This window comes from Rhea americana, unplaced genomic scaffold, assembly GCF_003343005.1.
Source record: "Rhea americana isolate MKP2758 unplaced genomic scaffold, rheAme1 scaffold_242, whole genome shotgun sequence".
NCBI lineage: Eukaryota > Metazoa > Chordata > Aves > Rheiformes > Rheidae > Rhea > Rhea americana.
In genome coordinates this window covers 813,450-826,182 of record NW_028186360.1, presented here as the reverse complement: position 1 = coordinate 826,182, position 12,733 = coordinate 813,450, and the positions used below count along the sequence as shown (strand labels likewise).

The 12,733-nt window shown below is 39.8% G+C and overlaps 1 protein-coding gene across 1 annotated transcript in view; it reads right to left on the bottom strand.

Moving 5' to 3' along the window:
• The window catches only part of ADCY1 (adenylate cyclase 1), a 159,186-nt gene that overhangs the window by 87,724 nt on the left and 58,729 nt on the right, over positions 1-12,733 (bottom strand). Inside the window, exon 3 of the mRNA XM_085306627.1 lies at positions 1,640-1,758. Within this exon, the coding sequence (XP_085162753.1) occupies positions 1,640-1,758 (119 nt within the window). The remainder of the gene's footprint in view (positions 1-1,639; positions 1,759-12,733) is intronic.

Below are 12,733 nucleotides of genomic sequence, written 5' to 3'. Positions count from 1 at the left end.
GTCTTTTTATTTTCTTCTTAATAGGCAAAGAGTGGAAAAATCATGCAGTTTACTAATTGCATGCCTACTCCTCCAGTCTGTCCTTTCTGGAAGATGATGTTCTGACATTTCCAGATGTTTTGGGGGAGAAAAACAAAGGGTTGCAATAACAAAAAGGTAAGAGTGCAGCAAAATTTCCATTTTCTACTGTACAGCTTTGGGATTAGAAGCTCCAGAAATTCAGAGCTAAAGAGATTTTTTTGTTTGTTTTAATACTGCTGTTTTATGGAATGTTTGGTATAACCAGGTCAAGTCTTGAGAATATGGGGATGTTCTCTTAGCTCTATCCAGCATGGCACTGAGCTGCCATTACTCAGGATGTTCCATCTCCCAAAATAGGTAGGGAATATATCTTACTAATTGGTCTTGACCTCAGCAATTAAGAGCTGCCAAAGACAATAGCCATGTGTGCTAACTATGTGGCATCAGCTCCACAGTGTTGTACACTTACAGCTAATTAAGAATATGAGTGTTAAAGAGTAAGAGTTCTGTATATGCAGTGATGATGACTAATACTATGTAAGATTTAACCATTAGCAAAAAATGTGTTGTTAACGAATTAATTCAATAATGTTTAGTTTTACCRTGTAAAGTGGCCCAATTTATCAATMTTCTAAACAACTCTCATCAGAGTGATCTCTAATGCCCTAGCTGACACAGACGTATTCAGTTTCAATGACTCAGTATCCAGCAAGCAGTCCTTGCAAATATGAGTGAACAACTCAGTGGGAGGTAGCCTGAACCACAAAAGAAGGAGCTTCCCGGTGAGTGAGGGAGACAAGGAGGTAGATGCTCTAGGAGTTTACTCCCTCTTCACCATACAAGCACACAGTGCAAGTCACATGAGATGGCAGCTCTGTGGCATTACCCAAACCTCCTTAAATCTGTTTCATATGTGGAGGCAAGGCATTAACAAAATAATAATAATAATAATAATAATAATAATAATAACTAGACAGTGTGATAAAAAAACTCCGAGTAAACAAGGCCTGTGAGTAATTTGTTTGGAGGGATAGAAGAAGAGCAAATGAGGGGAACCTATTCCACTTTACCAATTACCAGTATGCATGAGGCCACTTGCTGAATGGTCTGTCACTGAACAAGAGCAAGAGGTAGAACTGGGCCTCAATCAATAACCTCTGAGGAGGAATGCCTATATGATGGGGACTGATATATAGTTTCCTAAGTTTACACCACGCCTTCTTTCTACACATCCACATATCCATGCCATTACTCTACAAAACAAAGTACTAACAGTAATTTGTCTTATTTTCAGGAAAGTATAAATGTGTTGTTAGTATGCAACACAAATATTCCTATTCACCAAGAATATAATACAGAATACAAAGAATGATCACCCATTTGAAAAAGGTTTCCTGCCTCTCAGCACTACTATTCTAAGCCATTTACTGGTTCAGTATTGTCTTCTGAGAAGACTATCCAGTCTCCTTAGTGGGTCCATTCTCCCCCTGCACGTGAAAAACAAATCTTTACCATACTGYTTGTTTTTTATGCTCTAAGCTCTGATTGCAACTGTATGTCACTATATTTGTACTAAACATTCTATTTTAAATTATTTCATAAGCTACACCAATCCTACCTAACGTTGTCATGTCTTTGAATGTAAATCTTGTGGAAAATCCTTTCAGGAGGCTTCAGGAAATCTTCCTTCATTTCCATTGCAACATTCCTGGGCAAAAGACTCATCAAGAGACGTTCCTAAAAGAAAACGTAAACAACATTAGTTTTGTGGTGTAGTATCTTCCCCTCTATTCAACARTCTTGAACTAGCTTTGAAACTAGACAAACTTTTCCTAATCTAGCTTGCTTCCTGAGAACTTCAGCTCCATTTTTAATTCCTCTGCACCAAAAAAAAAACCCTACACCAGAAAAAACAATGTAGAAAGGGAAGAGCCAGCTTCAAGAGCAGATAATTGTCCATAATTATAATTAACATCACAATGCTAATAATAACAGTGACTTTATCATTAGTACCATTTATCTATCTGTGAAAGAATTTCCAGGATCACTTGCTATCCTTTTGTGTGTACTACTTGAGAATCTAATGAAAGTGCTACATTACAGGGACTATGACAGCTGGTTACTAAGCAGTAAGAATGGATGATAGATTTATCCACACAGTCTGAATCAGCAGAATAGTAATAAAGTTACAGTTTTAATAGTGTCTTCTTATCCAGCATGGAAATGCCTGTTTGAGCAAGCTCAGTAACAGAATGCCTCAGCCTAAACCTCTGGTTAAAACCATCTTTGCTTGCTATATCTGCAGAGAGATTCTAGCAAGTGTCACTGACCTTCTTAGTATCAAAGATCCCTAACATTTTGAACCTGGTTGGTATCAGCTATAAAGGCTTATACAGTTATTCCACATATCCTGGCACATTCACAGGCTCTCTAAGTGTAGTAAGTATGTACTTACATACCTATTAACACACTGTTCTCGTGCAGAAAACACTTGCCATTTAAAATGCACAATGACTATTTTTGTTCTGCGTGGAATTCCCAGCTTATCAGTCAGGTTTGCTAGTTTCAGCCACTGCAGCAGACCGAAGGAATTCATGTTACCACGTCTGACCTGGTGCCATAGTAACAGCAGTGATGAGACATCACACAAGTACAGATCTCGGCCAGGCTGCATCCTCCTTTTATTTGAATGGCATTAARTAAACAAGGAGCACCAACTAACACCGAGAAGAGGGCATTTGCATGGACAGGTTCTCTGAGTTGCTCACATGCACACATTCATCAGCCACAAASTCACAAGAGTAAAATCAGGTTCCTGATTTTACAGTTCTGGTTTACACAGTTGCTTCTGAAAGATGACACATTGAATATTTACCTCACAGATGGATACACTAAACTTTGCAGAACTGTTTCTGTCCTTATTTTACACTAAAGTGCCTTAACATGCCTGGGGCAGTACCTTTGGACTTGAAGTTAAAGGTCATTCACCTTGATCAAACCTATTTCCTACTGTTTCCACATATGTACAAAGATTGTTGAAAAGAATATGATGGAATTAAATATTTGTGAGCAGTTTATACATAAATTCATTTCAAGTTAACCAGATAGTCTCAGATCTTGGTGGGAAATGGTAAATTGCTACAATCTCTATGTTAATTAAATTAAGTATAAACACACATATCTCTGCAACAGAATTATATAATGCTGGTTAAAACCCAAAAGAAATAATTTTGTCTCCAGTGGAACTTATGAAGGTCTGTCTTCCACATACTTGTTATCTTGCAGTTGATTAACTGTTTTAACTCAGTTATATCTGTAAAATGAGCTGACCCCTTTATTAGACAACAAAGCATCCATGCAAGAAAGAAGTCTTGCCTTAGGATTAAATTCTCTAGTGCTTGAGATGGTATAAACTCCAGATGATACTAGAATTTCAGAAGTATTATCCTAGATGTCAATTTTCTGATGTCTGATAAGGACTAAATGCTTGCTACAGCTTCTATCAGTGAGGGTATTAAGGAAGATCTTTGCCCTTCTGCTGGAACGAACAAGTCAATGCCAACGTTGTTTTGGGGAAAGAGCATGGTCTCAGCTTCTTTCTTCCTAGAAAGCCAGACTATAACGAACAGACAAATAATCAAACAAAAATCGTACGGACAGGTTCTTACAGAGAACTGCACTGACTGATCAGCGCTTCTTTGGCCTGTGCACACGATTACAGTAAATRGGGTGAATAGAAAACTCACAGCTAACGCCTGCAGTGCACAGCCACAACAACCACCSTTGCTCTGAAAGCAGCGTCGGAGAGCTGCTTCGTCTCAGAGCTTCGAAACTTGCAGCTTTTTGCTGCCAGATGTGTTCAGGCAGCCTACTAATTCCTAGGCACATTTAGTATGACTATCACAAGATGTGAAGGCAGCTTATGAAAATCCTATTTCAAATTGTGGTGGTTCTTTTTTCATATTATAAAGTGGTTAAAAAAACTAGAGATGAAAAAGAAAGTGATGGATTAGTGAGGAAGAACTGGACAGTCTTTACTAAGAGGGCTGTTGGTCTAAATTCATCAACTGAGTGAAAACCTAATTAGGACTTTATCAAAGGCTCATCACGACTGATCTCTCAGGCAAGCAGGGAAGCAGCACTGTGGTTGTAAAGAATTATCACTGGAAGAGAGACTGGCAAATACAAGAAACAATCTCACGGTGGAAATTATTGAAGTAGTGAAAAAAAGAATGAAAGACAGCATCTAGCTCTCTTAAGAAAAGATAAGAAAAACCTTTTTTATTTCAGCAAAATCTCATCTGTCAAGCAAAGTGGCATTGTCTTCCAGGTCACCCTAAGAAACGATGAAGGACTTAGAGATTTGGAGTTGTAAGAATGAAATCATATATGCCAAATACAATTTGAGGAAGGTTTGGGAAAGGGCTCTGTTTGAATCTCTATTCAGTATTGTCTGTTTCCCCCCTCCCCCTTTGCTTCTGCAAGGCTAATCCACTTCAAAAAATAACCTGAAAACCAGACCAAAAGGAAAACTAGATGTGCACAGCTGCATAGAGCACTGAATGGAACAAGAGACAGCACAGCAGCAAGGCTGGTCGCATTTGGGATGACATTCATGCTCGAGTGGCTCCTGCCTCTGACAGTGATGGGTGACGACAGAAAAAATTGAAAAAGTGAGACAGATAGGGAACACTAATCAATTAGCAACAAYTTTGACTAGAATAAAACAATATTCATGCTGCAGGCCTTCTTTTCAGTGATAAATGAACTTGTCTTGGGGTAGCCTCAACACATGGCACATTCCTGTTTTGAATCTAAAACAAAGAAGCTAGTAGAAAGATACAAATTGCTTCATGTTTTCACCTTTCTCTCTGATCTACAATGTTGATTAAACTTATTAAAGCTAGTTTCTACCTGGAGAATGAAACCTTGGCCCTACGATCAATTTCTGCTATTCCGGGAATTTGTACTCCCTTGTTCTGCATTAAATTTCCACTCGGCACTAACATGATCTGAAGTGAAATCATACACTGAAAAAAAAAAATCTTTTCAGAGATCATTATTGCCTGCTGAGAATTCTGCATTCCCTGCACAAATCTCATTTAGGAAAGAAAATGACAGATGAGGACCTATATTGCCTTCATTCAAAGTGCCCCCCCCCAACCAAACTTGTATTTTAAATTGCCAGTGCAGCCTGGGATCTGGAATGCCAAACAGGGCTGTATCTGCCAACTGCCTTAGCCCCATTAATGAAGATTTCTGCACCATTAATGAAGACTTAGTTAATTCTTACGAGAACACTCAACTTAGAAAACCATCCGTATCTCAGTCTCCCACAGCAATGAAGCATTTTTAGAGACAAGAAAAGGAACAAACACGCACATTTGATTCTGCATCAAGCCCAAATGTGTATATTAAGCCAGCAAGAAACTGCCCAGCTATACAATTATGCACATGACAAACAGAAAATATGTAAATGGAAAGTAATTCAAATAAATATTTCTTTTTCTTCCCATAGTTAATGATCAAAAAGGCTGTAAATTACTTTTTTTTTTTTGAACGTTCTCAACCCTAATTGCAAATACAAAACTTCTGTACTGCAATTCTCACTTCATGCTGGACTTAAGGAAAAGTGTCTTCAATAACTGGCCCTGCAGTTATTCATTCAAGACTTAGCTAGACAAAGCCACAGTTGACCTGATCTTGTRTTCTCCCCTTTTCCCAGTCACAGTCCTGCTCTGCCTACATGTTCCTAATACATTTCTTGTTCCTCGCTTCAGATGAGGAACAACACCATTTTGAGCACCACTGCCATGAAAGTTCTAATTTTACTGCTTTCTCCAACTGCTTTCTCAAAGTCCTTTGAAAGTTTCCACCTTGATTTATAATCATTTTATTCAGCTCCCCAAACAATACCATTCAGCCTAGTACCACATTCTATTACTATTGTATGAAGTGATTTATTTCAACATCTGTATGGACTATGACTGTGGCACATTTTGAAATCCTTTTAACAAGCTGTAAATCATATCTCCTTATCAGAAGAGAAGCCTTAAATGCAGTAAGATGTCTTAATGCTCCTAGACAGCATTCTTTCCTCTCTTCCCCATTGCCTGCTGTGTAGCTGGATGGTCCCTTACAACCTTCTACCCATGAACTGGCTGCACTTGCTATGCTTCTGCACGCTGTTTTATATTGCCTGTAGATTACCACAGGCGAAAAAATAGCAAACAAAATGGAAGTCCTATGTATAGACAGTGTAGATTATTTTATCAAGGAAACAGTTTCCATTGTTTTTGAGACACAGGAGAGAAATAACCAGATGAACATTAGCACTGCTTCGAAACTGAGAAATTTCACATTTCTCCGGATCTTCGGAATGCTARTGCTTACTAGATCTTTGTCCTCTCATGCTGGTGCTGTATATGTACCTAGTAGAATTTCTACAGTATAGTCTGGAATTGCCAAAGAGCAATGAGGAAATTTTTCACTCCCTTATGCACCTCTCCATCTAATACGAACGGGCCAGTGAGAGGCAACTCAGTCTTTCAATCAGCCTCATCCTGGTTCTCCTGAACCGCCCCTACGACTAGCTCGCAAAGTAGAGCTCTGGCTGCTGATGCTGCCAACCTCACCCACTCGAGAGCCAGCGTAGCTATGCCTGGCTCAGCAGACAAGAGTCTCTCCTCAAGAAACTTGCTTAAATGAGACCTAGAGAGGCCCAAACTTGTGCTGGGGAAGACAGTAACCCTGGATGGCACCCCAGATCCCAGTCCTTCCTTACCCTCCCTGGCCCCTCAGGAATAGTCATCTGCATTTTCATAGGGGCTTAAAAAAAAAACACTAAACACACAACCCGCTTGGCATCTTTGTTTTCTTCGTGATAAAATACGAGTATGTTTATTGCAGTTACTCTCCGTCTATAGTGACAATTAGGAAAAGGAGCCCACAGACAAGAAAGGACCACTTTGACCATCTACTCTGTTAGGACTTTACAATACAGAACATGAAACCGACCCAACAATTGTGCAGAACTTCTTTCATTATTGCTATACTACAGTGTAAAGGGCCACCACACTTAGATATACTTTTTTCTGGGGAAGACAAGCATCAGACATGCACATAAAATTAATAAGACTGTGTCAAAGTCAACTCTTCTATGAGGTTCTACTAAGCAGTCAGTAGAGACTCCAAAGTACATCCTAAATATTATCACTTGCTACCTAATTATACCTTTATAAGTTCACTCTTCCATATTTTTAAAAGCTACTGCTTAGTARTTTAATGATATGTCATCCTTATATTACACTGCACAGATATTTAAATTCCATGGAAGGAAAATAATAAAATGAGAGAGAAAAGAATAAAGGAGCCTACTGCAATGCCCTGAAGAACCACTTTGTCTAAAATTACTGGGATTCATTTATACTTCCTGTAAGTTGGCAAGCAAAGACAGCAGACTTTATTCRTGCATTATTTTAAATTAAACTGCACTACAGAAAATGAAATACTGCCCTGTCTTCCAAGTATAAGAAGCATTAAAAAAAAATATATATATATATGATTAAAGATGGTGATGCTTTTCTTAGAAAGCCACAAGATGGCAGTATTTCAGAACATTCTTGAGATTTCTTGAAAAGTTTTTATCAGTAAGTCTTTGTTACAATCACAATCATAAAAGACCACCCATAAAGTTGCATTCTAACAATGCAGGTTCTGAATACTGAGATGAGGGCTAACAGCCTACTCTTATGGTAGGTGGTATCTCATGGATAAAATGTAAGATGGATTCACCATGAGTAGACCAGTGCCAGACAAAACTGGTTTCATTCTATGCTTAGTTTTTTTTTTTTTCTTCTTCTTCTTCTTCTTCTTTTTTAAACCCCTTTAAAACAAAGGAAATACAGAATAGGTCATTGGTATAATGTTTGATAACACACTGACATATTTCCACATGGAAAATTACTATAATTGAGAAAGTAGGGATTAGGAATTAGGGGAGATATAAGTCTTGCCTAAAACAGACAGAACAACGGATAGCATCAAGGACAGAAACACTGGGCTGGAGAGTGGGCATAGGAAGAGCGTAAAATTGCTCAAAGGCACAAAGTACAGAGCAGAGCATACAAGATGTGCAATAAGGATGAGAGAAATTCAAGAGTACAATGTGCATTTTAGATGTCATCTAAAAAACAGCTGTGATAAAGAGGTGTAGAAACCTCTGAAGGTGAAAAAGTCCCACAAACCAGCTGAGCACTGAATGGCTATGAAATATTTATGTGATGTTACCCTAAAAAGGCAAATGTGTTTCTAGGATGTACTAAGAGAAAGATCACTAGCAAGATAATACTTATTCTTTTGAGATCAGCTCCACAAATCATGTTTGAAGAGCAACAAGAGCAGAGAAAAACTAGGAGGACAAACATGGAAACAAGAAGGCTAAAAAACATAACTTGCTTATCTGATTGTCCTCCGACGTAGTAAATCAGAACCCTCTAGAAATGTATCAGTATGGATTAATCCCCCAAAAGGCCAGCCAACAGTGTTAACACAAGGTATAAACTCACAACGAGTAAGTGACTGCAGCGTCAGCCTACCACTAATCTTTTTACTTTCACCCTATACCCCTAAGCATTCTCCCTGTTTGAAATCTAACTGGCAAGGTTTAATGTACCCATAAAAGGATCACAGAAAACTTAACAGGAAAGGGACGACTCATTCTGGTTAATGGAAATCCTCCTGTTGGAAGCAAAGGCATGGCAGGAGAAGCTAAATTCACAAAACAGAATGGAGACTATTTTTAAGGCATCTTTCCTTACTTCACTGTAATGCAGGCAAATAGCTGTGCATATTCTCTAGAGCAAATAACTTGCAGTGAAACCCTGCTCATGCTTGGCTGGCACTTGTGTATCTCCACTGCATGGCTAGAGACAACAAAAATATCTATTTCTTGAATCCAAGCTCCCCCCCTACAGTGATATTTTTTCCAAAGCGACACCTTGAAATTAGGTGTGGAATGCTGCATTTCACAGTGTTTCTCTTCTGCTCCATAAAGGCAGAAGCAGATGGAAAAAAAAAAAGAAGATAAGGCAGGGGGCTGGGAAGCATTGGCAAAACTCTTTGCATGTCTGCAGGGAAAATGGGGAAGGAAAGGAGAGGAAATGGAGGAGGATCTGGCRGCATTTTGGTAGCCTGAGAGGTTCTTTCCTGGCTCAGCTACTAGAACCTGCTTTGCATTTCACATGAAGAAATGCCCACTGTGACCAAAGAGTGTTTCCCCTCTCTCTTGCAGAAGGGAACTCTGCTTAAACAGATGAAGTTTTCAGAGAGTAAGAAAATCAAAACAYTCCACACTCCACTGTGAGAAGTTTCCCACAGATCTGATTCTTGTCAGCTSCTCATAGTCAAGCTCAGTGCTCTTGAGGAAGAAGTGATATAAGTTATGAAGTAACACAAGAAGTCTGAACAAAAACTGTTTCTATCAGTCTTGGTCACTCTTCTGTGCAAATGATGTAAAGGTCCAAAAAAGACATGCTACTAATCATGGAATCAATCATTCAGAGAAGTTCAGTGAGAGTGTAAGGATATGAACATGGTACATCTCTAAAAGTTTACTAGTAAAGCCAAACAGGGCTCTTGAAATTTACCTTTTATTAAATGCTAGTTTAATAAACTTGTTTCTATCTATTAAGCTTCAGTGGGTGCTTCAAGAGCAGGTTTTTGAGTATACATCAGTAAAGATGAAACGTTTTTGGCACAGAACARCTGTCAGGTATGCAGTTCTAAAACTTCCTCTGTTGGAAAGGTAAATATTTTGCATACTCTTTTGCASAGTCTGGTAGAGCAAGTTTCAGTTAAATGACCCCTGTATATTAGCTTCGACAGTATGTTTGTGTGTTGAGTAGAAACATTAAAAAATWAAAAAACACACATAAGAAACGTTTAAAAAATTCCTTTACAAGAAGGATTTTTTGTTCCAAATGAACAGACACCTTAAAAGCAATCAGAAAGAATACCAGTGATGTGCCAATGTCACGCTCAGAGAGAACAGASAAGTACAATTTGCAATACCTAGACAGGCACTCAGTCGTGATACACATGAGCTCAAGTACGCTACGGACTGAACCACTGCACGGAACAAAGCATTGCATTAYGAATAGGATGTGGACAACAGCTCTGTCACTTAATCTGTTCCTGGTTTTCTCTTGAATATGCTAAGAAAACTGCATTACTAGCAGCAATTCCATTGATGTTACTCACTTTCAGGATAAATGGAAGAGTAGACAACATTTACCTAGCTAACCCATGCTATGCTAAGTTTCCTCTCAGTTAAATAATCTCTCTGCTTCCAGTCCATAGCTATGTCTTGATCTGTTCCACCAACATAACACTGAATACCTAGAGCYGGCACTTGTGTGTAACTTAGCAAGCAAGTCACCGAGTTCAATCCCCAGCAAGGCAGACACCTCCTCCTCTTCTGCCCTCACTAACCCTCCAGTCCTCAGCTAGTGTGATTTTTTCCTGGAAGAACACCATAGATGTTACAGCTCAAGATGGTTTTGGGACTGCAGGACCCTCTGCTTTTGCAGACATATCTTAATATGTCACCCTACTTCCCCACATTTCTGTACCAGAATCCACAGATGTCCAACAATTCCATGTAAATATACATGCCGGATCTGCTGTGCTCTGGCACCTTGCTGAGAAATGAGGCCAGCATGGGGGAAGGGGGAAAAAGTACACAGCCATCTCCAGCCCTTCTCTTCTCACTCCTGCAGCATAAAGTTTGTGCTGTCGAGGGAGCTGAAACGGGGAAGAGACAGAGGAATACTAAGGACATACCACTGTGCTGGAAGTGAAGCTTAACAACACTGTTGTGGCACACATTTAGAAAGGCAGTAGCCACATAATATCAGTGCATATCTTTCCCTGTAACAGATTTTTACCAGAAGTGGAACAAATAAGAACTCTGCAGTAAAGTAAAACTTTGATTACTAGTGACAGAAACTCATCTCAGCAGCAGATGTAAGCAGACTAAAGGTTGTAAAAAATATAGAAACCTAATATTCTAAAATTATTGCTTTAGACCTAAGACAGACATATCAGGAGGCAARCACTTAGAATTTCTTTTCTTCAAAAATCACACATAGCCTTAGTATATCCATGTGAAAACAAAACACAGCAATGTAGCATTCTTTGTCTTTAATATTTGCCCAYATTTTGTCTTCTGCAGAGCAAGGAATTGACCTCAATCCATCAGCAGAAAATCTGCTTTACAAAGAGAAAAATCACTAATATGTTAAGGAATCAAYAAGTGTATTCACCAAGTTTCATGCAGATTTTATTCATGCTTACCTTGTCAGACTGGGAAATTCCTAATCAGATGCATCTGCTGAAAGGAAAGCTAACCTCAAAATGAAAAATCAGCATATATCAAAGAGGTAAGAGGGATGAGAAACCTTGAAAGAATTTAAATTATGTGATAGAAACTYCCCACTCTACAATGGTAAATCTAAACAAAAAGATGACCTTAAAATCCATTCTTTCTGTAAGCAAAGGGGATGYTGCTCAATATTTTATTTTTCTTGTTTTTCTTCCCCTCCACAGCAGGTTGACCAAAAGGAACAGRCAAAATGTCTGGAAGTGTGTATGCTAGATCAGGGGAGAGGTATTACCAAGTAGTGTATACTGTCATACATTAGGATGAAAGCAGAGTGCCTTGCTCAATACACCCTTCAKAGAGAAAACCTGTTATTAAGCAGTGATATAGCAACTCATAAACCACTTGAGAAACTGCACATTGAGCTAGACCTGTTGATATTACAGAATCATAGAATCAGTAAAGTTGGAAGGGACCTCTGGAGATCATCCAGTCCAACCTCCCCGCTAAGCAGGGTCACCTAGAGCATGGTAGACAGGGTTGCATCCAGGTGGGCCTTGAAGATCTCCAGAGAAGGAGACTCCACAACCTCTCTGGGCAACCTGGTCCAGTGCTCCGTCACTCTCACAGGGAAGAAATTCCCCCTCACAGTCAGGCAGAACTTCCTGTGCTTCAATTTCTGCCCATTGCCTCTTATCCTGTCACATGCGACAACTGAAAAGAGTTTGTCCCTGTCCCCTTGACATCCTCCCTTCAGATACTTACACACACTTTGATAAGATCCCCCCTTAGTCTTCTCTTCCCTAGGCTAAACAGGCCCAGCTCTCGCAGACGTTCCTCATAGGGCAGATGCTCCAGCCCTCTGATCATCTTTGTAGCCCTACGCTGGACTCTCTGCAGTAGCTCCATGTCTCCCTTCTACTGAGGAGCCCAGAACTGGACACAGCCCTTGAGATGAGGCCTCATCAAGGCTGAGCAGAGGGGCTCTCAGATTGGTTAAGCAGGATTTCCCCTTGGTGAATCCATGCTGGCTACTCCTGATCACCTTCTTTTCCTCCACCTGCTGGCAACAGTCTTCCTAATGCAGCCCAGGATACCTCTGGCCTTCTTGGCCACAAGGGCACATTGCTGGCTCATGGTCAACTTGTCATCCACCAGCACTCCCAGGTCYTTCTCTGCAGAGCTGCTYTCCAGCAGGTCAGCCCCCAGCTTGTACTGGTGCCTAGGGTTATTTCTCCCTAGGTGCAAGACTCTGCACTTGCCCTTGTTGAACCTCAGGAGGTTCCTCTCTGCCCAGCTCTCCAGCCTGTCCAGGTCTCTCTGGATGGCAGC